General features: G+C 63.6%; 1 protein-coding gene across 2 annotated transcripts; it reads left to right on the top strand.

Annotated features, from left to right (window-relative positions):
- The first annotated feature begins 8178 nt into the window (after positions 1 to 8178).
- Positions 8179 to 23834, top strand: MMP25 (matrix metallopeptidase 25). 2 transcript variants are annotated; one of them, XM_030547833.1, is made up of 11 exons: positions 8258 to 8335; positions 9726 to 9867; positions 10312 to 10444; positions 11016 to 11151; positions 11286 to 11581; positions 13024 to 13197; positions 13363 to 13459; positions 13615 to 13697; positions 14475 to 14627; positions 22766 to 23026; positions 23369 to 23834. In XM_030547833.1, the coding sequence occupies exons 3-11, from the start codon at positions 10354 to 10356 to the stop codon at positions 23623 to 23625; spliced, it is 1548 nt and encodes a 515-aa protein (XP_030403693.1). In that variant the 5' UTR covers positions 8258 to 8335; positions 9726 to 9867; positions 10312 to 10353; the 3' UTR covers positions 23626 to 23834. The 2 variants fall into 2 exon arrangements, with proteins under 2 accessions (XP_030403692.1, XP_030403693.1); XM_030547832.1 differs by lacking the exon at positions 9726 to 9867 and having other exon boundaries at positions 8179 to 8335.
- Positions 23835 to 24689: the final 855 nt, after the last annotated feature.

Raw genomic sequence — 24689 nt, 5'->3', positions numbered from 1 at the left:
TACCTCTCCGCCAGCCCTGCTCCCATCCCTCCTTCCTCCCCTCCTCCTCCGGCCCTGCCCCATCCCTCCTTCCACTCCTCCTCCGGCCCTGCTCCATCCCTCCTTCCACTCCTCCTCCTCCGGCCCTGCCCCATTCCCTCCTTCCACCTCTCCGCCAGCCCTGCTCCATCCCTCCTTCCTCCCCTCCTCCTCAGGCCCTGCCCCATTCCCTCCTTCCACTCCTCCACCGGCCCTGCTCCCATCCCTCCTTCCTCCCCTCCTCCTCCGGCCCTGCCCCATTCCTTCCTTCTACCTCTCCGCCAGCCCTGCTCCCATCCCTCCTTCCTCCCCTCCTCCTCCGGCCCTGCCCCATTCCCTCCTTCCACCCCTCCTCCGGCCCTGCCCCATTCCTCCTTCCACCCCTCCTCCGGCCCTGCCCCATTCCCTCCTTCCTCCCCCGGCCCTGCCCCATCCCTCCTTTCTCCCCTCCTCCTCCGGCCCTGCCCCATTCCCTCCTTCCACTCCTCCCCCAGCCCTGCCCCATCCCTCCTTCCACTCCTCCTCCGGCCCTGCTCCCATCCCTCCTTCCTCCCCTCCGCCAGCCCTGCCCCATCCCCCCTTCCTCCCCTCCGCCAGCCCTGCCCCATCCCTCCTTCCACTCCTCCGGCCCTGCCCCATCCCTCCTTCCTCCCCTCCTCCTCCGGCCCTGCCCCATTCCCTCCTTCTCCCTCTCCACCAGCCCTGCTCCCATCCCTCTTTCCCCTCCTCCTCCGGCCCTGCCCCATCCCTCCTTCCACTCCTCCTCCTCCGGCCCTGCCCCATCCCTCCTTCCACCTCTCCGCCAGCCCTGCTCCCATCCCTCCTTCCTCCCCACCTCCTCCGGCCCTGCCCCATCCCTCCTTCCTCCCCACCTCCTCCGGCCCTGCCCCATTCCCTCCTTCCTCCCCACCTCCTCCGGCCCTGCCCCATCCCTCCTTCCTCCCCTCCTCCGCCAGCCCTGCCCCATTCCCTCCTTCCACCTCTCCCCCAGCCCTGCTCCCATCCCTCCTTCCTCCCCACCTCCTCCGGCCCTGCCCCATCCCTCCTTCCTCCCCTCCTCCGCCAGCCCTGCCCCATTCCCTCCTTCTACCTCTCCGCCAGCCCTACTCCCATCCCTCCTTCCACTCCTCCTCAGCCCTGCCCCATCCCTCCTTCCACCTCTCCGCCAGCCCTGCTCCCATCCCTCCTTCCTCCCCTCCTTCTCCAGCCCTGCCCCATTCCCTCCTTCCACTCCTCCTCCGGCCCTGCCCCATTCCCTCCTTCCACCCCTCCGCCAGCCCTGCTCCCATCCCTCCTTCCTCCCCTCCGCCAGCCCTGCCCCATTCCCTCCTTCCACCTCTCCGCCAGCCCTCCTCCCATCCCTCCTTCCACTCCTCCGGCCCTGCCCCATTCCCTCCTTCCACTCCTCTGCCAGCCCTGCCCCATCCCTCCTTCCTCCCCTCCTCCTCCGGCCCTGTCCCATTCCCTCCTTCCTCCCCTCCGCCAGCCCTGCCCCATCCCTCCTTCCACTCCTCCGGCCCTGCCCCATTCCCTCCTTCCTCCCCTCCTCCGCCAGCCCTGCTCCCATCCCTCCTTCCTCCCCTCCTCCTCCGGCCCTGCCCCATTCCCTCCTTCCACCTCTCTGCCAGCCCTGCTCCCATCCCTCCTTCCACTCCTCCTCCGGCCCTGCCCCATCCCTCCTTCCACACCTCCGGGCCTGCCCCATCCCTCCTTCCTCCCCTCCGCCAGCCCTGCCCCATCCCTCCTTCCACTCCTCTGCCAGCCCTGCCCCATCCCTCCTTCCTCCCCTCCTCCGCTAGCCCTGCCCCATCCCTCCTTCTACCTCTCCGCCAGCCCTGCTCCCATCCCTCCTTCCTCCCCTCCTCCTCCGGCCCTGCCCCATTCCCTCCTTCTACCTCTCCACCAGCCCTGCTCCCATCCCTCCTTCCTCCCGTCCTCCTCCGGCCCTGCCCCATCCCTCCTTCCTCCCCTCCTCCTCCGGCCCTGCCCCATTCCCTCCTTCCACCTCTCCGCCAGCCCTGCCCCATCCCTCCTTCCTCCCCTCCTCCTCCGGCCCTGCCCCATTCCCTCCTTCCAATCCTCCACCAGCCCTGCTCCCATCCCTCCTTCCTCCCCTCCTCCACCAGCCCTGCCCCATCCCTCCTTCCAATCCTCCTCCTCCGGCCCTGCCCCATCCCTCCTTCCTCCCCTCTGCCAGCCTTGACCCCATTCCTCCTTCCTCCCCTCCGCCAGCCCTGCTTCCATCCCTCCTTCCACTCCTCCGCCAGCCCTGCCCCATCCCTCCTTCCACTCCTCCTCCAGCCCTGCCCCATTCCCTCCTTCTACCTCTCCGCCAGCCCTGCCCCATCCCTCCTTCCTCCCCTCCTCCTCCGGCCCTGCCCCATTCCCTCCTTCCACTCCTCCTCCTCCGGCCCTGCCCCATTCCCTCCTTCCACCTCTCCGCCAGCCCTGCCCCATCCCTCCTTCCTCCCCTCCTCCTCCGGCCCTGCCCCATTCCCTCCTTCCACTCCTCCTCCTCCGGCCCTGCCCCATTCCCTCCTTCCACCTCTCCGCCAGCCCTGCTCCCATCCCTCCTTCCTCCCCTCCTCCTCCGGCCCTGCCCCATCCCTCCTTCCACCCCTCTGCCAGCCCTGTCCCCTTCCCTCCTCCGCCGGCCCTGCCCCATCCCTGAAACCCAAAGCCCCAATGCCCCCAGATACCTGCTTCCAGCCCCGAATCCCTGTCCCTTCACCAACAACCCCCAGCATGTCCTAAACTCCCCCCATTGCCCTGCCCCACTGAAACCTCCCAAATCCCCACCTGCCACCCTGTCAAAATCCCCCCTCGCAGCCCCCTCCCTCAAACCCACAGCCCCAATCCCCCCCGAGACCTGCTCCCAGCCCCCACAAATCCCGACCAATCCCCAGGCCCCCAAAGTGCTCGGCCAGGCCCCCCAACACAGCTCCCCGCCCCCCACCTCCCCACCAGTCCCCGACCTGCCTCAGCCCCCTCCCCCGCCCCTCGGTCCTGCCAGCGCCTCCCCCAGCCCATCCCCCATCCATTAGTGGGTCCCCTGGGTGCCCGCCAGCCGCGTCCGGGAAGTGGCTGCATTAGGGGAGCGATCGATGGGAGCCGGCGGGGGGGGCAGGTGTGTGGGGGTGACCCCGAGCCGCTCGGCGCTGTCCTGGGGCCGACCCGTCCCGATGGCGTCCCTCGCCTCGTACCCCTCCCCCGATACCCATCCCCCACCCAGGCTCCCCTCCCCCTCCTCCTACCCCTCCGCCAATACCCCTCCCCTCCTCATACCCCTCCCCCAATACCCCTCTCCCACCCAGGCACCCATCCCCCTCCTCATACCCCTCCGCCAATACCCCTCCCCTCCTCATACCCCTCCCCCAATACCCCTCTCCCACCCAGGCACCCATCCCCCTCCTCATACCCCTCCCCCAATACCCCTCCCCCTCCTCATACCCCTCCGCCGATACCCCTCCCCCTCCTCATACCCCTCCCCCATACTCCTTTCCCACCTATGCACCCCTCCCTCTCCTCATACCCCTCCCCCATACTCCTTCCCCAGCCATGCACTCCTCCCCAATACCCCTCCCCCTCCTCATACCCCTCCCCCAATACCCCTCCCCCTCCTCATACCCCTCCGCCGATACCCCTCCCCCTCCTCATACCCCTCCCCCATACTCCTTCCCCAGCCATGGACTCCTCCCCTAATACCCCTCCCCCTCCTCATATCCCTCCCCCAATACTCCTCTCCCACCCATGCACTCCTCCCCTAATACCCCTCCCCCTCCTCATATCCCTCCCCCAATACCCCTCTCCCACCCATGCACTCCTCCCCTAATACCCCTCCCCCTCCTCATATCCCTCCCCCAATACCCCTCTCCCACCCATGCACTCCTCCCTCTCCTCATACCCTTCCCACGAGACCCCTCCCCCTCTTCATACCCCTCCCCGATACCCCTCCCTCACCCATACACCCCTCCCCCTCCTCATAACCCTCCCCTTCATACCCCTCCCATGATACCCCTCCCCTTTCTCACATCCCTCCCCCAATACCCCTCTCCCATCCATTCACCCCTCCCCTGATACCCCTCCCCCTCTTCATACCCCTCCCCGATACCCCTTCCTCATCCATACACCCCTCCCCCTCCTCATAACCCTCTCGATACTCCTCCCCCACTCATGCACCCCCCTCCTCATACCCCTCCCCTGATACCCTTCCCCTTCCTCATATCCCTCCCCCAATACCCCTCTGCCATCCATTCACCCCTTCCCCGATACCCCTTCCCCTCTTCATACCCTCCTTCACCCATACACCCCTCCCCCTCCTCATAGCCCTCCCCTGATACTCCTCCCCCACCCATGCACCCCCCTCCTCATGCCGCTTCCCCGATACCCCTCCCACACCCGTACACCCCTCCCCCTCCTCATACCCCTCCCCGATACCCTCCCTCACCCATACACCCCTCCCCCTCCTCATACCCCTCCCCCGATACCCTCCCTCACCCATACACCCCTCCCCCTCCTCATACCCCTCCCCGATACCCTCCCACACCCGTACACCCCTCCCCCTCCTCATACCCCTCCCCGATACCCTCCCTCACCCATACACCCCTCCCCCTCCTCATACCCCTCCCCTGATACTCCTCCCCCACCCATGCACCCCCTCCTCATGCCGCTTTCCCGATACCCCTCCCACACCCGTACACTCCTCCCCCTCCTCATACCCCTCCCTCACCCATGCACCCCTTCCCTCCTCACACCCCTCCCCCGATACCCCTCCCGCACCTGCAAACCCTCCCCCACCAGTATACCCCTCCCCCACCCAGACACTCCCTGCCCCCACAGCCAAACTTACCTCCGCCCAGCCCCCGGGCATTGGGGGCGATGGGGTAACTAGCGCAGCTCCCACATCCTGTTGTTCTCCCAGTGTTGCCGAAAGCGGCTGTTGGGCAAACTCGAGACAGGCCCAGCCACAAACCCACAACAACAGGGGGTGGGGGCTGGTGGGTGAGAGCGGGGGGTGGCTGGGAGCCAGGACTCCTGGGTTCTCTCCCCGGCTCTGGGAGGGGAGTAGGGTCTAGGGGTTAGAGCAGGGGGGCTGGGAGCCAGGACTCCTGGGTTCTTTCCCCAGCTCTGCGAGGGGAGTGGGGGCTGGTGGTTAGAGCAGGGGGGCTGGGAGCCAGGACTCCTGGGTTCTCTCCCCGGCTCTGGGAGGGGAGGGGGATCTGGGAGCCAGGACTCCTGGGTTCTCTCCCCGGCTCTGGGAGGGGAGTAGGGTCTAGGGGTTAGAGCAGGGGGGCTGGGAGCCAGGACTCCTGGGTTCTTTCCCCAGCTCTGCGAGGGGAGTGGGGGCTGGTGGTTAGAGCAGGGGGGCTGGGAGCCAGGACCCCTGGGTTCTCTCCCTGGCTCTGGGAGGGGAGGGGGATCTGGGAGCCAGGACTCCTGGGTTCTCTCCCCGGCTCTGGGAGGGGAGTGGGGGCTGGTGGTTAGAGCAGGGGGGCTGGGAGCCAGGACTCCTGGGTTCTCTCCCCGGCTCTGGGACGGGAGTGGGGGCTGGTGGGTAGAGCTGGGGGGGCTGGAAACCAGGACTCCTGGGTTCTCTCCCCAGCTCTGGGACGGGAGTGGGGGCTGGTGGGTCAGAGCAGGGGGGGCTGGGAGCCAGGCCCCCTGGGTTCTCTCCCCGGCTCTGGGAGGGAAGTGGGGGCTGGTGGGTTAGAGCAGGGGGGGCTGGGAGCCAGGACTCCTGGGTTCTCTCCCCGGCTCTGGGAGGGGAGGGGGGGGGGGCTGGGAGCCAGGACTCCTGGGTTCTCTGCCGGCTCTGGGAGGGGAGTAGGGACTGGTGGGTTAGAGCAGGGGGGGCTGGGAGCCAGGACTCCTGGGTTCTCTCCCCGGCTCTGGGAGGGGAGGGGGATCTGGGAGCCAGGACTCCTGGGTTCTCTCCCCGGCTCTGGGAGGGGAGGGGGATCTGGGAGCCAGGACTCCTGGGTTCTCTCCCCGGCTCTGGGAGGGGAGTAGGGTCTAGGGGTGAGAGCTGGGGGGGCTGGGAGCCAGGACTCCTGGGTTCTCTCCCCGGCTCTGGGAGGGGAGGGGGATCTGGGAGCCAGGACTCCTGGGTTCTCTCCCCGGCTCTGGGAGGGGAGTAGGGTCTAGGGGTTAGAGCAGGGGGGCTGGGAGCCAGGACTCCTGGGTTCTCCTGGCTGAGGGGAGGGGGGGCTGGGAGCCAGGACTCCTGGGTTCTCTCTGGGCTCTGGGAGGGGAGTGGGGGCTGGTGGGTCAGAGCAGGAGGGGCTGGGAGCCAGGACTCCTGGGTTCTCTCCCCAGCTCTGGGAGGTGAGTGGGGGCTGGTGGGTTAGAGCAGGGGGGGCTGGGAGCCAGGACTCCTGGGTTCTCTCCCCGACTCTGGCAGGAGAAGGGGTTGTAGTGGGGGGGTTGGTCTCGTTTCCTTTCCCTTGTTCCCATCAGCCTCGGCCTGGAGTATTTTTATCCCCAGGAATCACTTTGGAGCCGCTGGCCCTGAGCTCCCTGCAGCCTCCAGCCTTGTGACTCGGGGAAACCTTCTCCTAACACACTGGGGATGGGGCCCGGGGCTGGAGAAGGGGGCTGGGGTGGGGAATGGGAACACAGGACCCCTCACCCGGCGCTGGGATATGGCTGGCCCTGGGGGAGGGGGGCTGGGCACACGGGGCCCCTTGCCCGGCGCTTGGATGTGGCTGGCTCTGGGGTGAGGGGGGCTGGGCACACGGGGACCCCTCGCCCGGAGCTGGGATGTGGCTGGCCCTGGGGTGAGGGGGGCTGGGCACACGAGGCCCCTTGCCAGGCGCTGGGATGTGACTGGCTCGGGGGGGGGGCTGGGCACACGGGGACCCCTCGCCCAGCGCTGGGATGTGGCCGGCCCTGGGGGGGGGCTGGGCACACAGGGCTCCTCACCCAGCGCTGGACACAGTCTGGTGGTATCCAGCCCCCCAGGCGGTGGAGAGGAGGAAGGAACTGGATGGCAGGGGTGGGGGTCCCTGGCTTTGATCTGACTGGCCCAGGGTTAATTTCCCAGCAGAAGAGGCTGGATGGGGGGGGGGGAAGAGACAGCCAGGGGCTCCCCTCCCCCCTCCGCTGGCTCTACCGTCCTTAGGGTGGGCTCCCCCGAGTGTGGGGATGGATCCGAGGGTGCTGGGAGGGGAGGGGGGATTTGGGACTGGGGGGGGACCTGTGAGGGGATTTGAGGGGAGCTCAGGCTGTGGGAAGCTCTAGAGGGATTGGGGGATAGGAAGGGGGAGCTGGGGGTGTGGTGGCAGATCTAGGGGGCTGGGCTATTTGGGTGTCTGGGGTGGGGGTATTTGAAGGGGCTGGGGACAGATCTGGGGGGCTGGGGTATTTGGGGCAGCTGGGGGGGAGGCAGATCTAGGGGGTTGGGGTATTTGAGGGGGCTGGGGACAGATCTAGGGGGTTGGGTTGTCTGGGGTGAGTTGGGGGCCTGGAGACAGACCTAGGGGGTGGGGGTATTTGGGGGGCTGGAATATGAGGGAGAAGGTCTGGTGCAGCAGAGGGGGCACCTGGCCCTTTTAAGAGGCATGGTGTGTGGGTCCCCCCATGTGAACCCCGCCTGCCGGGTGCTGGTGGGGGCAGCAGGGTGTGACGGGAGGAAATAGAGGGAGATTAGTGGGGAAGGAGGGGAGGATGCGGGTGGGGGGGATCAAAGCAGCAAGTGAGGGGGGGTTTCCTCCAGGGGGGCAGAGCGACTAATTGGGGTCTGGATCTGAGAGAGAAAGAAACAGACACACACCCCTCCCCGCCAGCCGGCCCTGCGACCTGCTGACCAAATTCCCCAACACCCAGCCTGGGGGGAGCTTGGAGAGAACCCAGGAGTCCTGGCTCCCAACCCCCCCTGCTCTGACCCAGCAGCACCCCGCTCCCTGAGCCGGGGAGAGAACCCAGGAGTCCTGGCTTCCAGCCCCCCCTGCTCTGACCCAGCAGCACCCCGCTCCCTGAGCCGGGGAGAGAACCCAGGAGTCCTGGCTCTCAGCCCCCGCTCTAACCCGCCAGGCCCCCACTCCCCTCCCAGAGCCGGGAGAGAACCCAGGCGTCCGGGCTCCTGTGTGTGGATCCATGCGGGCTGGGGCTGCGATGGGGCGGAGCCAGACGGGGAGGGGGGTGTATAGGGCAGACGAGCTCGCCGGGCAGCATCAGATCCTCAGCGCCCCGTGGGGTGAAGACAGCCCCCTCCGCGATGCTGCGGCTCCCGGCCCTGTGGCTCGGGCTAGGGACCCTGCTCTGCCTGCCCCACAGCCCGGCCGGCCGACCCAGCACCCAGCGCCTCAGCAAGGGCGTGGTGAGTGCCCGGACGCCTGGGTTCTCTCCCTGGCGCGGGGGGGGGGGTCTGGTGGATTGGGGCTGGGAGCCAGGACTCCTGGGTTCTCTCCCAGCTCTGAGAGGGGAGTGCGGGCTGGTGGGTTGAGCAAGGGGGGCTGGGAGCCAGGACTCCTGGGTTCTCTCCCAGCTCTGGGAGGGGAGTGGGGGCTGGTGGGTTGAGCAAGGGGGGCTGGGAGCCAGGACTCCTGGGTTCTCTCCCAGCTCTGGGAGGGGAGTGCGGGCTGGTGGGTTAGAGCAGGGGGGGCTGGGAGCCAGGACTCCTGGGTTCTCTCCCGGCTCTGAGAGGGGAGTGCGGGCTGGTGGGTTAGAGCAGGGGGGCTGGGAGCCAGGACTCCTGGGTTCTCTCCCGGCTCTGAGAGGGGAGTGCGGGCTGGTGGGTTAGAGCAGGGGGGGCTGGGAGCCAGGACTCCTGGGTTCTCTCCCGGCTCTGAGAGGGGAGTGCGGGCTGGTGGGTTAGAGCAGGAGGGCTGGGAGCCGGGTCCCCTGGAAGGGCAGTTGGGTGGAGGAGGGGAGCCCGGATGCCTGGATCCCCTAGGAGGGCAGAAGGTGGGGGAGGGGAGCCCGGACGCCTGGGTTCTCTGGAGGGCAGTAGGGTGAAGGAGACGAGCCCCTGTCTCTGCCAGATGCTCTGGGTTGGGAATCGACCCGCGTTTCGAGTCACTCCTCACCGCAGGCGCCGGCAGAGTGGAGGCGAGAAACCCATTAACTCCTGGCTGCTTCCTCTCCCCTACCCCGGGAGAGACCCACTGGATCCCAGATCTCCCGGGATCCAATCCACGACCCCGCCCGGGGAGTGACTTGCTCCCAGCAGCTGCACCCCCCTCGGGATCCAGTCTGCTTCTGCCACTTCCCTGGGAAAGGGCCAACTGGATCCCACAGCTGTGGGTAGATCCCAGTAGATCCTGCTGCCTCCTGCCTCTTCAGAGTGATCTGCTGGGTCCCATGTTTATTTCCTGCCCTAGGTGATCCACTGGGTGTCTGCTTTGTTTGGCTCTTGTGGGGATCTCCTAGATCCCACCATGTGAGGGATCTCCTCCATGTCCAAATGGTCAAGGGGATCGACTCAATCCAATCTGTATCACAGGCAGGATTAACTAGATCCCAGCGCTTATTGTCTGGCTCTGTGGGGAAGATCCACTTGATCCTATATCCCAGACGCTACCCCTGGGAAACCCCCAATGGGTCCCAGTGGGAAGAATCGACAAGATCCCGCTCACCTCCATCGGGTCAGGTTGCCCCCTCACTCCTGTGGCTGGGATCAACTGGATCCCACAACTCCCTGATCCCAGGTCTGCCTTGGGCATGCGGGCGAGCATGGGCCCACTCGATCCCACCTTCTCCCACCACAGGAAGGGTTGACTGGGCTCCCATATTGTTTGTGCCTTGGGAGGGATCTGGTGGATTCGAGCTCCATCAGCTGCTGGCGGGTGGATCGGTCGGTCTCTGGTGGGAAGGATCCATCGACTCTCAGCTGTCAGATCCCAGCTCCAGGTGTGAGGGACCCGCTTGGGTCAGTTTTGGGGGGGAGGGGGAATCTGCTCACCCGCTGGATTCCCGAGTTATCCTTCTCTCCAGGAAGGGATCCACTAGGTCCCATCCCCCGGTGCCTTGCAACTGGGCCGGGTCGCTCGCCTCGTTCCCTTCCCCACCCCCCATCCAGCAGCAAGGGGGGAGGCAGAGGAGTTGGGGGGGCAGGGAAACCCTGGGGGCATCAGTTTGAACTTTGCTCTCCTCTGCCTGAACAATGGGAGCTCTGAGCCCACGACCGAAGGGGGGGGTGCAGGGAGCGAGAGCCCCCCAGTGCGCCCCTCCCCCTCCCCAGTGCGCCCCTCCCCCTCCCCACAGCGCCCCTGTTGGACGAGGCCGGGACTGAGTAGCCAGGAGCTGCCCCCTTCTCTCAGGCTTTTAACCCTTTCCCTGCTATCCCCCCCCCAGGACTGGCTGACCCGCTACGGGTACCTGCCCCCCCCAGACCCCATGCAGGCCCGACTCCAGACTGAAGAAGGGCTGCACGACGCTGTCAGAATGATGCAGAAATTTGCGGGATTGCAGGAGACGGGGATTCTGGGTAAGTGTGGAGGGACACCTGGGTTCTCTTTCTGGGTCAAGGAGGGGAGTGGTGTCTAGTGGTTAGAGCAGGGGGGATGGGATCCAGGACTCCTGGGTTCTCTCCCCGGCTCTGGGAGGGGAGTGGGGGCTGGTGGGTTAGAGCAGGGGGGGCTGGGAGCCAGGACTCCTGGGTTCTGTCCCCAGCTCTGGGAGGGGAGTGGGGTCTAGTGGTTAGAGTGGGGAGGGCTGGGAACCCGGACGTCTGGGTTCTCTCCCGGCTCTGGGAGAGGAGTTGGGTCTAGTGGGTTAGAGCAGGGGGGGCTGGGAGCCAGGACTCCTGGGTTCTCTGCCGGCTCTGGGAGGGGAGTAGGGGCTGGTGGGTTAGAGCTGGGGGGGCTGGGAGCCAGGACTCCTGGGTTCTCTCCTGGCTCTGGGAGAGGAGTTGGGTCTAGTGGGTTAGAGCAGGAGGGGCTGGGAGCCAGGACTCCTGGGTTCTCTCCCCAGCTCTGGGAGGGGAGTGGGAGCTAGTGGTTAGAGTGGGGGGGGCTGGGAGCCCGGACGCCTGGGTTCTATCCCCGCTCTCTCTGCAGACGACAGGACCCTGGCGATGATGGACCAGCCACGCTGCTCCCTCCCCGACATCATTGGCACCTCGGAGCTGATGCGCCGGAGGAAGCGTTACGCCCACAGCGGCAGCGTCTGGCCCGTCAAGGAGCTGACCTGGAGGTGAGCGCCGGACGCCTGGGTTCCTTTCTCGGTTTTCTCCTCTCCGGTCCCGTTTTCTCCTTCGCTCCCTTGTTCGCCTCTCGCCCTCTGTCTCGTCTCCTCCCCCGGTTTCTCACGCCCTCCTTTCCCGGCAGGGTCCGCTCCTACCCCCAGGCGTCCGGCCTGCCCCGGGACCACGTCCGCACCCTGCTTTTCTACGCCCTGCAGGCCTGGGCCAACGCCTCGGCCCTGACCTTCCGTGAGGCCCCCGGCGCCGGCGCCGACATCCTGGTGGAGTTCAGCCGCTCCTTCCACGAGGACGGGTACCCCTTCGACGGGCCGGGCAGCACCCTGGCCCACGCCTTCTTCCCCGGGGAGCACCCCATCTCCGGAGACACCCACTTCGACGACGAGGAGACCTGGATCTACGACCCGCAGGCCAAGCAGCAGGGTCAGTGTGTGAAGGGGGGGATTGGCGGGGGTGCCATGGGGCAGGGGGCAGCAGGTGGGTCTGTCGGGTGGGGAGCAGCCTGGCGGGCAGTGGGGGACAGCGAGGGGTGCTCTGGAGTGGGTAGTGGTGTGGGGAGCACTGGGGAGAAGCAGGGGGCACTGTGGGTTGGGTAGCTTCTCCCCAGTGCCCCCCACACCACTACCCACCCCACAGCGCCACCTGTGGTGTTGAGGGGAAGCATAGTGCTGTGGGGCGGGTAGCAGCATGGGGGCAGCGGGGGCGCTGTGGGGCAGGTAGCAGCATGGGGGCAGCAGGGGGCGCTGTGGGGTGTGTAGCAGCAAGGGGGCAGCAGGGGCCGTTGTGGGGCAGGTAGCAGCATGGGGGCAGCAGGGGGCGCTGTGGGGCAGGAAGCAGCATGGGGGCAGCAGGGGGCGCTGTGGGGCAGGTAGCAGCATGGGGGAGGCAGGGGGCTCTGTGGGGTGTGTAGTGGCAGGGGGCAGCAGGGGTCGCTGTGGGGCAGGTAGCAGCATGGGGGCAGCAGGGGGTGCTGTGGGGCGGGTAGCAGCATGGGGGCAGCAGGGGGTGCTGTGGGGCGGGTAGTAGCATTGGGGCAGCAGGGGGCGCTGTGGGGCGGGTAGCAGTGCGGAGGGAGTGGGGGGCAGCAGGGGGCGCTGTGGGGCAGGTAACAGCAGGGGGCAGCAGGGGGCGCTGTGGGGCGGGTAGCAGTGCGGAGGGAGTGGGGGGCAGCGGGGGGCGCTGTGGGGCGGGTAGCAGTGCGGAGGGAGTGGGGGGCAGCAGGGGGCGCCGTGGGGCGAGTAGCAGTGCGGAGGGAGTGGGGGGCAGCAGGGGGTGCTGTAGGGCAGGTAGCAGCAGAGCGGCAGCAGGGGGCGCTGTGGGGCGGGTAGCAGTGCGGAGGGAGTGGGGGCAGCAGGGGGCGCTGTGGGGCGGGTAGCAGTGCGGAGGGAGTGGGGGGCAGCAGGGGGCACTGTGGGGCGGGTAGCAGCAGGGGGCAGCAGGGGGCGCTGTGGGGCGGGTAGCAGTACAGAGGGGGTGGGGGGCAGCAGGGGGTGCTGTAGGGCAGGTAGCAGCAGAGCGGCAGCAGGGGGCGCTGTGGGGCGGGTAGCAGTGCGGAGGGAGTGGGGGCAGCAGGGGGCGCTGTGGGGCGGGTAGCAGTGCGGAGGGAGTGGGGGGCAGCAGGGGGCGCTGTGGGGCGGGTAGCAGTGCGGAGGGAGTGGGGGGCAGCAGGGGGCGCTGTGGGGCGGGTAGCAGCATGGAGGCAGCAGGGGGCGCTGTGGGACGGGTAGCAGTGCGGAGGGAGTGGGGGGCAGCAGGGGGCGCTGTGGGGCGGGTAGCAGTGCGGAGGGAGTGGGGGGCAGCAGGGGGTGCCGTGGGGCAGGCAGCGGCCAGGGGGCTGTAGTGTCTCACTGCTCCCCTTCCCCCAGGTGCCGGCACTGATCTCTTCGCCGTGGCGGTTCACGAGTTCGGTCACGCCCTGGGCCTGGCCCACTCCTCCACCAAGGAGTCCATCATGATGCCCTATTACCAGGGCCCCGTGGGGCTGCCCCACCTCTACCAGCTGCCCCCCGATGATGCCCTCGGCATCCAGACCCTGTACGGTGAGCAGCCGGCCCGGCCCTGTTCCCCTCCTCCCCTCTTCTCTCCTTCCTTCCCGCTTCCACCCCGTCTTCCCAGGCCTCGTTCCTCCAGTCGTCAGCTAGTGCTTCGTTAATTCCTTCCCTTCGTTTATCCCTTCGCTTCTTCACTCGTTTGTTCTGCTCCAGGGAGGAGACAACTTCGCCCGGGGGAGGATTCGCCAGCGCGGCCCATCCCTACCCAGCCCCGCATCCCCGATCTGCCACCCCACCGACCCACCCAGCAGTGAGTATCGGCTCCCTGGCCCCACGTCGCTTCTCCCCTCCCACCTGCCCCCTTCCTCCTTCACCCCATCGCCCCCCCTGCACCGAGCCTCCTCCCCCCTGCCTGCCGGGGCTGTCCGGTGCACCCCACTTGTGTTGGTCTGTCTGTCCCCGCAGGCCCCGCCCGCCGGCCCCCGATCGCTGTCAGGCCCATTTTGACGCCATCGCCAATATCCGCGGGGAGGTTTTCTTCTTCAAGAGTGAGTCGCTTCCCGCCCGCCCCGCAACCCAATTTCATGTGGTGGGGAGTCCCGTGGGTTAACGCCATCGCCCCCCCCTCCTCTCAGAGGGGCATCATGGGAGTCAGTTCAAGCTCCTTATAATCTCATGTAGCATGGAGTCCCATTGGGTAACAACACATTTCTGCAGCAACCTCACTATGATTTCATGAGGCAGGGAGTCCCACAGGCTAACGGTGCATGGTTTGGCAAGCAAGCTCCCTGTACTTTGATGTGGCTCGAATTCCCACTGGCAGCACTGGTTTCTGGGCATCTGTCAAACTGATCTCTTAGTTAGCAGCACGGGTTTTGCACAGCTTAATTAGGGCACATTTCTTGTGGTGGGGAGTTTGGCAAGTTACTGGAGGGGGGGGTTGTTGATCACAGTCCAACTTCCGGTGGTAAGAAGTGAAAAGAATCATTGCAAACTTGTGATTAACATCATTTTTGCAGCTCATTGTACATTTCCTGTGGAGGGAAGTCCCGCAGATTAACCCAATTTCTCCCCAGCCCCGGGGAAGCGGGGGGCGGGCACACAGTTTCTTGGAGGAGGCTTGGGGAGGAGAGAGTTTGGCAGGATAACAGTCCCTCTATGCAGCCTGCAATGGGAGGTTGCTCTGGAGGGGTGTCCCACAGGCTAAGTTCACTTGAATGTCCAAATTCATGTAGCATGGAGTTCCATAGGCTAACACCACTTTTGGAGCAGTGGGGGGGTCATTTCTGCCCCCCCAATGTCTGGGTCCCCCACTTCTCTGACAGAGAAGCATTTCTGGAGGATGCAGCCGGCCCGTAACCTGGTTTCCCTGGAGCCAGCGCAGACGCAACGCTTCTGGATGGGGCTCCCCCTGGATTTTGGGGCGATCGATGCAGTCTATGAGCGGAGTAATGACAGCAAGATCATCTTCTTCATTGGTGAGGGGGGGTGACCCCCACATTACACCTGAACCTCCTTGTATCTCCAGCCTGCCCCACACAACGCTGCATCCCATAAACCCCTCATCAATCCCATATGACCACACAGCCTGCCCCACAATGTAACACTGCACCCCATAAGTCTCCTAGCCTGACCTCTATAGCCCCCCGAGCCTGCTCCACTGCACCCCCTAGCCTGCAGCCTGCCCTGTATAAGAGCACCCATACCCACCCCCCGATGGGATCTCCAGGGTGCAGCCTGGGACTGGGGTACCGCTAACTCTCCAGCCGGGGCCGTCTCTCACAGTGCAATGCCAGTGACAGGCAGCAAACCCCTCCAGGCGCTGCGATCACTCAGCCGTCCGCATGTGGAGCCCCCACACCCAGCTGGATGGCGTGAATGCTCCCAGAGCAGCTCACGATTCACTCAGAGAAAGGCACCAGCCAATCCCCCAGCTCCCCCAGCCTTGCACCCCAGAAATCTTCCACCCGACACTGAGCTCGACTCCCTTCCTTCGCCGCTTCATCAGAGGAAATGGGGACACGCCCAGGCTTTGCAGCCCGAGCTGAGATTCCCCCGCGCGCTCCAGCCCGAACCCCCTGTTCTAGGTAAAGCGTCTGACAGGTGTAGTCACGACAGGAAGACGCGTTTGAGTGATGAGACGTCGCGAGCGCTGGTAAACCCCAGCCTCCAGCGGCTGCGGCTGCCTGGCGTGCTCGGGCTCTCTCCTCGCTGCAACGCTAGCCTGGAACCTGCGCCCCCTCGCTCGGCTTTCTGCTTTTTCTGTTCCTCCTTCCCGGGCCCGAAACCAGCAAACAGAAAATAACCAACCGGCTCTGGCTGTTCCCAGCCACCGCCCTTAAAGACTCTCTTAAAATCTTCACACCAGTGGAGGAAGCACAAATCTCGCTTGGTACGACAAGCTGTGCGTTTCACCCCACTCGCTGCACCGCTGGTGTCAATACACTGGCTGGATTCCCGTCCCGCCTGGGACCAGTCTCCTCAGGTCAAAGTCTGTGTCTTCCAGGCGCTGAGGTGGGGAAGGAGACCAAGTGATGCTGTCTCTGTCCCTCCTTTATACTTTCTTCCAGCTGCTAGAAAGATCCTGGCTGGACTCGGGGCTGAGCAGCCCCATTTGGGTCCATGACCTCTCCAAGGAGCCCCTGAGAGAGATCATTCTTCTTGAGGGGCCGTCAGCCCCCGTCTGGCCAGGGACAGCTGCTCTTTTGTCGCTCCTGAAAGGCTGGTTGTGGGGTTCCCGACCTCCCAACGGATTTCAGTCACACACAGAGCACAGCTTCCTAACGCCCGATCCAGAGACGCTCCCCATCCGCCTGGTCAGCAGATCAAGGCTTTTAAACCAGCCCTGACAAGGCAGCTTTGTACAACCCCCGTCACCCCCACATCAGTGATGAACACAGTGTTGATTCCCAGGGTGTTATTTCAAGGTACAGTCACACCTCCACCCTTTGCAGTGGTGTGAATCACTGACTGACACGGAGGCCGTGGGCCCAAGGTCCACTCCCAAGCGTTGCTAAACATTGTGGTGTTACCCACAGGTGCTCTTGCAAAGTCTGTTAACACTTTGTGGCCCCTCTCCGGTGATCTCACAAGCTGGTGTGTGTGTGTCTTCCCTGGGTGGGTGGAGAACATCTCTATATGTCTGTGTAGCCGTTAACCAAACTCTATCACAGATCAGTCTGTGTGAGTGTCTTGGTCAGATCGTGCCTTCTGCTGGATACTGTGATTTGCTCAAAACCCATCGTGTCTTTGAAATCCTCCGTGCGCCTCAGCACGCATTCCGTTCCTGGGGGGTTTCCCTTTAGTGGGGGTCCTCCAGCCGCTCACCGCTGCGGGGCTCTGGGGCGTAGTGAGGGAAGGATGTCAGGGGACTGTGCATGTTGGCTAACGCCCGCGGAGCTGTCTCTCATCCGCAGGGTTATGCACGTGCAAATATTCCATCTCCCCTCTTGGGGGTGGGTGGGGAAGGACCCTACAGGGCTGCGATCTCTTTGGCCAGAGGTGCTTTTCCTGGCATCTCTCCCTTAGCTGCTTCCTGTGTCTCACCTGCCCGGGGGAAGTCCTTCTCCTGCCAGCTGGGACCCTTGTGTTCCCCCCCCCCAACCATCGCCTGGAAACCTGCTGCACTCATCTCCTCGGCTATCACAGGCGTGGGTTCCAGAGACACGGTTACTCTCCAAAAGCCTATCAGGAGCAGCATCCTGAGGACCTGGATCGGGGTATCCTCCGTCACCCCCTTTCTCTGTCTCTGAGAGGTCAGCTGCACGACTGCTCCCCTCCGGGAGGTCCGTTACACCGTTCCCGGGTCACAGGCTGGGTGCACAGATGCTGAATCAACCGCTGTGTCCTGGGTGTCCTCTGCCAAGTGATCAGTGAGGAGACATTCCCGTACTCCCGCTATACCTGCCCCAGTCTCCTCCTCGGGGGGCCCCCTCGGAGACCCATCTCTCCATGCTCTCTAGAGCGGGGTCTGTCCCTGTTCAGCCAGCAGCTAATGCCCTGGACGCTCACTCATGGGTCCTTCTCGCATGAACAGAGCAACAAGACCCGATGGTGCAAACAATTCGATGTTTCTTGGGGTGAATTTCCAGCAGCTTAAATCCAACTTCCTTTGTCCTGATTTTCGAATCCCCACTTCCTTCCTGTTTGCCCCAATGCACTTAGCAATATTCTCAGCTCCACCTCAACCAAGCACTTTGCTGAAATGTCCCTAACTCATCCTAACATACTGTAACACGATTCTCCAGCCAATTACATCCCCCTCCCCTCACTAACTTACCCCAGCAAAGCGAATTATACAGCAGCCAGAAACACTGGGAACCAGACAGATTAACACTAGAAAAGTGGGGGCCATGAAGATCCAACAGACAGAAATGAGGGTTTCACACCATTGAGAAGTGATTCCCTGCCAGACAGGGTGCTATCAAATCAAACTGAGTTTTCTTTAACCGTCTTTAGCTGGTGGTGACGGGCACTCTCAGGACAGGACTGTATTTCCAACAGCCCAATCCCACCTGGTTTCAATGTGACGGGTTTGGGGTGTGAGGACGTGACCGTTCCCTTCCCAGCGTATGGCTGCCCCTGCTGCTTGGCCAATGGCCTTAGCCGAAGAACAGGGCCTCAGACTGTCCCAGCGAGAGGCCCTGGCACAGATTCTCTCTCTGGTACCTCCACGACTAGCTAAATGATTCACATAGACCTACATCCTTAAAGTCCAGACCTTTGCAGGCAGGCGTGAATATCTGTGTCCTCACATCCTTTCCCTGCGGGGTCCCGGCAGAAGGCTCCCTCCTGCGGACCTGAGCTACACGGGGGCGGGAGAATCATTACCAGTTAGCACGGCAGTCGGGGTATCTATCGTCACCACTCCCGCCTTTCATTCACTTTCCAGCCCGCCAGTCTGGATGTGCATTTTGGCCAAAGGCACAAGAGTCCTGCCGCCTCTCCCGGTGCACGTCACCTTCCTGAACTGCCCTCTGCTGCGCCACCACAATCTGCTCCCGTCTCGTCCCATGTTCCCTGCCCCAATCCAGACCCCCTCGCTGTGCGCCGTGTTCGGCTCTGCAGAGGCTAATCCCACAAACCCGTCCGGTGAGGGGCAGGCGCCCGAGGGGCTTCGGTGCTCAGGGCAGAGACATTAACGCTGGCTGCTTCCTCCGAGCCCAGGGCTGAGTGGAATTACACTCCGAGCACCTCTTGGGCTCTTCTCTTTCCACAGGAGATTTGGGGTGGGGGGGGGCAGGAATGGCTTTGGGGAGATGAATGCCCAGCCTCCCAGCCACCCTCCTTCCCAGGGGTAAAATGGAACCCTGTGGGACGGGTTGGACCCCCCCACCCCATCAGGGATGCCGCCTGATTTACTGGGGTTTCCCTGAGCCCCTCCTGCTCCACCAGCCTGGGTTCCCTCCCCGTTTTGCTGAGTTAGGCTCTCCAGCCTCTGGCAGCGCACACAGATAGGGCCACACTCTGCTGCAGGCCCAGCTCGGTGTGAGAGGGCTCCCCCAGCACCCACCCCTTTGGGGGGATAAACCCAACAGAATCCTGTCTGGCACCGTATAGACAGATCTGCACAGCTCAGGCTCAAAACAATTCCCCCTATCCCTCGCTGAAGAGAGAGGTGCACTGCTTCCGTTAGAAATGGCACAACCTGGGTTTAATAATGAACAAAATCAGTTTATTGACTGTGAGAGGCAGATTGTAAGTGATGATAAGGGCCAGCAAACAGAAGAAAGCGGATCCCTGAGCACATCACAAAACACGCAAACCAAGCTCGATTCATTAGAGAAACAGGTTACAAACCTCCCCAGGCTAAATGCTGAACTAGGCAGGATGCAGAGTTGCTGTAGCTCAGAGCTCTGGTTATTTCTTCTTACAGCCTGGCCCCGTCTCAGCCTGGACCCACCCCTGCCTTTCCCCTCAGGTTCGTTCCCTTGTCCCGCCAGGTACTTTCAACAGTCCCTCTTCTTGGGCAGGCCGTGGAGGAGAGTCCAGATCAGCCCCTCCCCAGCCTTACAAAGGATTGTCCTAAGGCAGGAACCCTTTGCTTCACCCAGTGGGAAAGCACCAGCGTGTCCAAGGGGATATTTTGCATCAGGCGACGTTACCACCTGACCTTGCAGTGTCAAAGCAGCATCCCAGGAAACGCCTCAGGAAGGTGGGAGATTAGTGTCTTCGGAGCTCTAGTGTCCTCCGTAAATGGCCCCTTGCGGCTGACTGTCTGGTGGGTGTCCCCCCACCGCCCCGAGGGCACTCACAGTTGTAATTGTTACACAGTCAATATCCCTAACTCCAGATACAGAAAGGATACGTGCGTGCGAATTGGATAATCCCATTCAGGAAATCAGAACCTCTCCAGTGATACCTCGCCTGAGCCATCTGGCATAAACAACATCTCCGTTATGCCATATTCAGATCAGAACCAGCTGTCTCTGAACACCAGGGGGACATCACACCCTGCGTCCCACCAGCTTTCAATCCCTCTCTCTGGGCTTTACCAGCAATAGAGCCTGGGGCTGCCGAAAGGTGTCGGCGAGTGATGCCGTCTCCTCCAGAGGCTTCGCATTTTTCTCCCATCCACCCCGCTTCACCTCATCTTTACATATGCTCAGGAAATGCAGATCAAACGTTGCTTCAAAACGTGCAAGTCCAGTTCCCCTCACCCATTTCCCCACCGGATCTTTCACCCTGTTTACTTGTTCCCCATCCCAGCCTCTCTCCAGATTTCTAAACTTCGCCTGCTAGGTGTCAGGCGGAGTCTGAAATCATTTTACAACCATGTCTTCGAATTTACACTGATCTAAAGCGTCCTGAGCTGGCATTTCATGGACTCTATTCAGAGCCTCGCCGGTTAACTTTGCAGTCAGGGTGGGGCCTCTCTTCACACACAGCTTCTAAAAGCAGTAAAATTGTTGGTCCCATCGTCTGCCTTCTCGTATGCAGGACACAGCAGTTCCCAGGGGTGGATTTTTTCTTTTTATCAGTTTTAATTTTCATAGTGGTGGGAAATTATTGGGGGAGGTCAGATCAGCTTTGAATAACGGTAAAGTTGAGATTCAAGGCGTCCAAGCTTGTGAAGACACAAGGCGAGAGCCAGGGTGGGGGAGGTAATACCTGTGTTCGGACCAGCTTTGGCTGGTGAACGAGACAGGCCCTCTGGAGCTCCACAGACCAGAGGAGAGCTCGGGGAGTTCAAAGCTCGTCTCTTTCACCAACCAGCGTCGGCCCGATAACGATATACCTCCCCCACCGTGCGGCTCTCGTATCCAGGTACCAGCATGGCCACAACAAAACAGCACAAACCACCGTGTCACTGTCACATGTCAAGATCTACAAAATAACGATCCGAAACCAGCACCTCAACCCCAGCCCAGCCCAGCGCCCCTCCCAGAGCCTGACCCCAGCACCCAACCCCCCTCCCAGAGACTGCACCCTGCACCCAACCCCCCTCACACACCCCCTCCTGCACCCCAACCCCAGCCCAGCCCAGCGCCCCTCCCAGAGCCTGCACCCAGCACCCAACCCCCCTCACACACCCCCTCCTGCACCCCAACCCCAGCCCAGCCCAGCGCCCCTCCCAGAGCCTGACCCCAGCACCCAACCCCCCCCACCCCCTCGCACACCCCAACTCTCTATCCTAGCCCAGAGCCTGCACCCAGCACCCAACCCCCCTCCCACACCCCCTCGCACACCCCAACCCTCTGTCCCAGCCCAGAGCCTGCACCCAGCACCCAACCCCCCTCGCACACCCCCTCGCATACCCCAACCCTCTGTCCCAGCCCAGAGCCTGCACCCAGCACCCAACCCCCCTCCCAGAGCCTTAGGTGGGGGTGGGGGTTGGGGGTGGCGGGACTTGGACCCATTCTGAGCACCAAAAATGCGGCAAACCTGCCAGCCGGCTCTGTTGCCCGGTGACGTGCTGCTGCCTCTGCTGGGCCAAGCCCTCGGCTTGTTCCCGGGCCCCTCGGTCCAGCTCTTTGTGTGGTTTCCCCTCTGGCCTCGCTGCTTCCCTCTCTAGGCGCGCTGGTAAACCCCAGCCTCCAGCGGCTGCGGCTGCCTGGCGTGCTCGGGCTCTCTCCTCGCTGCAACGCCAACCTGGAACCTGCGCCCCCTCGCTCGGCTTTCTGCTCTTTCTGTTCCTCCTTCCCAGGCCCGAAACCAGCAAACCGAAAATAACCAACTGGCTCTTGGCTGTTCCCAGCCACCGCCCTTAAAGCCTCTCTTAAAATCTCCACACCAGTGGAGGAAGCGCAAAGCTCGCTTGGTACGACAAGCTGCGGCACTGGGACTCCTGGGGTGCAGCCTGGGGCTGTGGGACAGCCGTGCCCCCTGAACTCTCCAGCCAGGGCCGTGTCTCACAGTGCAATGCCAGTGACACGCAGCAAACCCCTCCAGGTGCTGCAATCACTCAGCCGTCTGCATGTGAGCCCCCACACCCAGCTAAACTGTGTGAGTGCTCCTGGGAGCGGCACCAGCCAACCCCCCCAGCCTTGCACCCTGGAAATACACCGTCTGACATTGCTCCCGAGTCCCTTGGACAGTGCACGCTCGTTAATTAGTTCATCAGAGGGAAGTGGACACACCTCAGCCTTTGTAACCTGAGCTGAGATTCCCCCAAGCACCCCACTGTTCTAGGTGAAACATCCAGCAGGTTTATTGACGACAGGAGGACGGGTTATTAAGTGATGAGAAGTCGCAGGCGCACGTCCAGATTCCACAGCCTAAGCAGGATTGGACCCGAGCGGTCTCCGACCCGAAAGGATGGTCCAGGCAGTACGGTGGCTGGATTCCTGTCCCGCCCCAGACCAGTCTCCCCAGTTCAAAGTCTGTGACTTCCAGCCTGTCATCCAGGTGCTGAGATGGGGAAGGAGAGAGGCCAAGTGATGCTGTCTCTGTCCCTCCTTTATACTTTCTTCCAGCTGCTAGAAAGATCCTGGCTGGACTCGGGGCTGAGCAGCCCCGTTGGGTCCATGACCTCTCCAAGGAGCCCTGAGGAGCCGATCCCCTGAGGGGCCGTCAGCCCCCGCCTGGGCAGGGACAGCTGCTCTTCTGTCGCTCCTGACAGGCTGGTTGTGGGGTTCCCGACCTCCCAGCGGATTTCAGTCACACATGGAGCAAAACTTCCTAATGCCCCATCCAGGGAGGCTCCCCATCCGCCAGGGGGTCGTGGTCAGCAGATCAAGGCTTTTAAACCAGCCCTGACAAGGCAGCTTTGTACAACCCCCGTCACCCCCACATCAGTGGGGAACGGGGGTTCCCGGGCTGCGGTTTGGAGATAGTGTCAGACCCCCCACAGCCTGACCACTCATAAACCCCCCAGCTTCCCCACAGAACACTGCACCCCATAACCACACCAGCCTGCTCCTACCTCCTGCCTGCCCTACATATCGCTGCACCCCATAACCACCCCCAGCCTGCCTCCTGCCCACAGCCTGCCCTACAAACCACTGCACCCCATAACGACCCCCAGCCTGCCTCCTGCCCCCAGCCTGCCCTACAAACCACTGCACCCCATAACCACCCCAGCCTGCCCCTGTGCACCCATTAACCCCCCAACGTGAATCCCCAGCCCAGCCCCCACTCTGCCGCCCTCCATACTGACTCTCCACCCTCTCCACAGGGCAGCATTTCTGGGTCTTCACTGACACCCAGGTGGATCCAGGGTCTCCCCGCCCCATCACTGACCTGGGGCTGCCCCCGGGGGTCAGAGTGGAGGCGGCCTTTGTCTGGGGGCACAATGGCAAGACCTACCTCTTCGAGAGCTCCCGCTACTGGCGCTTCGACGACCGAGCTGGAAACGTGGAGCCCGGGTACCCCAGGTCCGTGACCCTCTGGAAGGGGGTGCCCCCTGGGCTGGATGACATCATCAGCTGGAACGATGGTAGGTGGCATTCCCAGTGGTGGGGAGTTCCCCAGGTTAACGGTGCTCCTCTAGCTGTGTTTCAAGTGGCAAGGAGTCCCCCAGGCTAGCAGAGTGTCTCCAGAAGCATTCCCAGTGTGGGCGGGAGTCCCCTAGGCTAACAATGCATCGCTGGCAGTTTCCCAGTGGCAGGCAGTTCCCCAAGCTAACGCTGCTTCTCAGGCGGGCCTCCTTTGCTGACACCCAGCTGGGCAGCCTGGTGTCAAGCTCCCTCTCGTGGCACAGAGCGGTATTGCGGTGCCGCCCATCCAAAGTCACCCCTGCAGCGAGTGCCCTGTCCTCATCTCTCTCTCTCCTCTGCAGGAAGCACCTACTTCTTCAAGGGCACCCAGTACTGGCGGTTTCTGGGGGGCAGCGTGGAGGCTGAGAGCGGGTACCCCAGGTCAGCCCCCCAGGACTGGATGTACTGCCAGGGTTCCCCCACCGCATCGCCAGCCCCGGGGCCCCGGGGAGGAAGCAGGGAGCCTGGAGGTGGCCAGTGTCTCTGCAGTGGGGCCCTGCCGGGCCACCTGCCGGCCTTCCTGACTTGGACCCTGGCTCTGGCATGGGCCCTGCGGTGACACCTGCTGTGCTGCGCCGATGCACTTTACGCCCCACCGTATCCCACCGCTGGCACCACGGGGCAGCTGGGTGCACGGAGCTGGTTGTCTGTGTGCAGTATCCCACTGCTGCCACCAGAGGGTGCAGCATGCCCAGGCGAACAGCAGAGTGTGTGGGGGGGGGTCTGTCGGGGTTATTTCTCGCTTGCCCCGTTTGCTGGGTGACTGTGTCAGGGGGGTGGGGGGTTAATGGGGAGGCCGGGCCGGGGGACAGCGAGGGGAGGGGGATTGAGGGGAGCCCATGAAATTGTCCAACCCAGAGTTTTCTAATAAAAGCCAATGGAAACAGCTGGCTGGTGTCTGGATGGGGGGGGGTGTTGGACCGGGGGCACGTGGGCAGGCGGGAGGGGGGCAAATGGCACAACTGGGCCAGCTGGGGGGGTAAGTGCAGGACCCACTGCACTGCTCCTCCCCACACACCCTCATCCCCTCCATCCCCCACACCCTAGTCCATCCCCCCACCTTTCCAACCACCCATCCCCTCCATCCCTACACCCTCATCCCCATCCCCCCCATCCCCTCCATCCCCACACCCTAGTCCACCCCCCCACCTCTCCAACCACCCATCCCCCCATCCCCTCCATCCCCACACCCTCATCCCCATCACCCCCATCTCCTCCATCCCCACACCCTAGTCCATCCCCCCACCTCTCCAACAACCCATCCCCCCCATCCCCTCCATCCCCACACTCTCATCCCCATCACCCCCATCTCCTCCATCCCCACACCCTAGTCCATCCCCCCACCTCTCCAACCATCCATCCCCTCCATCCCCTCCATCCCCACACCCTAGTCCACCCCCCCACCTCTCCAACCACCCATCCCCCAATCCCCTCCATCCCCACCCTCATCCCCATCACCCCAATCCCCTCCATCCCCACACCCTAGTCCATCCCCCCACCTTTCCAACCACCCATCCCCTCCATCCCCATACCCTCATCCCCACCACCCCCAATCCTCTCCACCCCCACACCCTCATTCCCACCCCCACCTCTCCAACCACCCATCCCCCCAATCCCCTCCAT

Source organism: Gopherus evgoodei, unplaced genomic scaffold, assembly GCF_007399415.2.
Source record: "Gopherus evgoodei ecotype Sinaloan lineage unplaced genomic scaffold, rGopEvg1_v1.p scaffold_71_arrow_ctg1, whole genome shotgun sequence".
Taxonomy (NCBI): Eukaryota; Metazoa; Chordata; order Testudines; family Testudinidae; genus Gopherus; species Gopherus evgoodei.
Note: the sequence above shows the minus strand (reverse complement) of the source record. Positions and strands in the feature narration are given on the sequence as shown.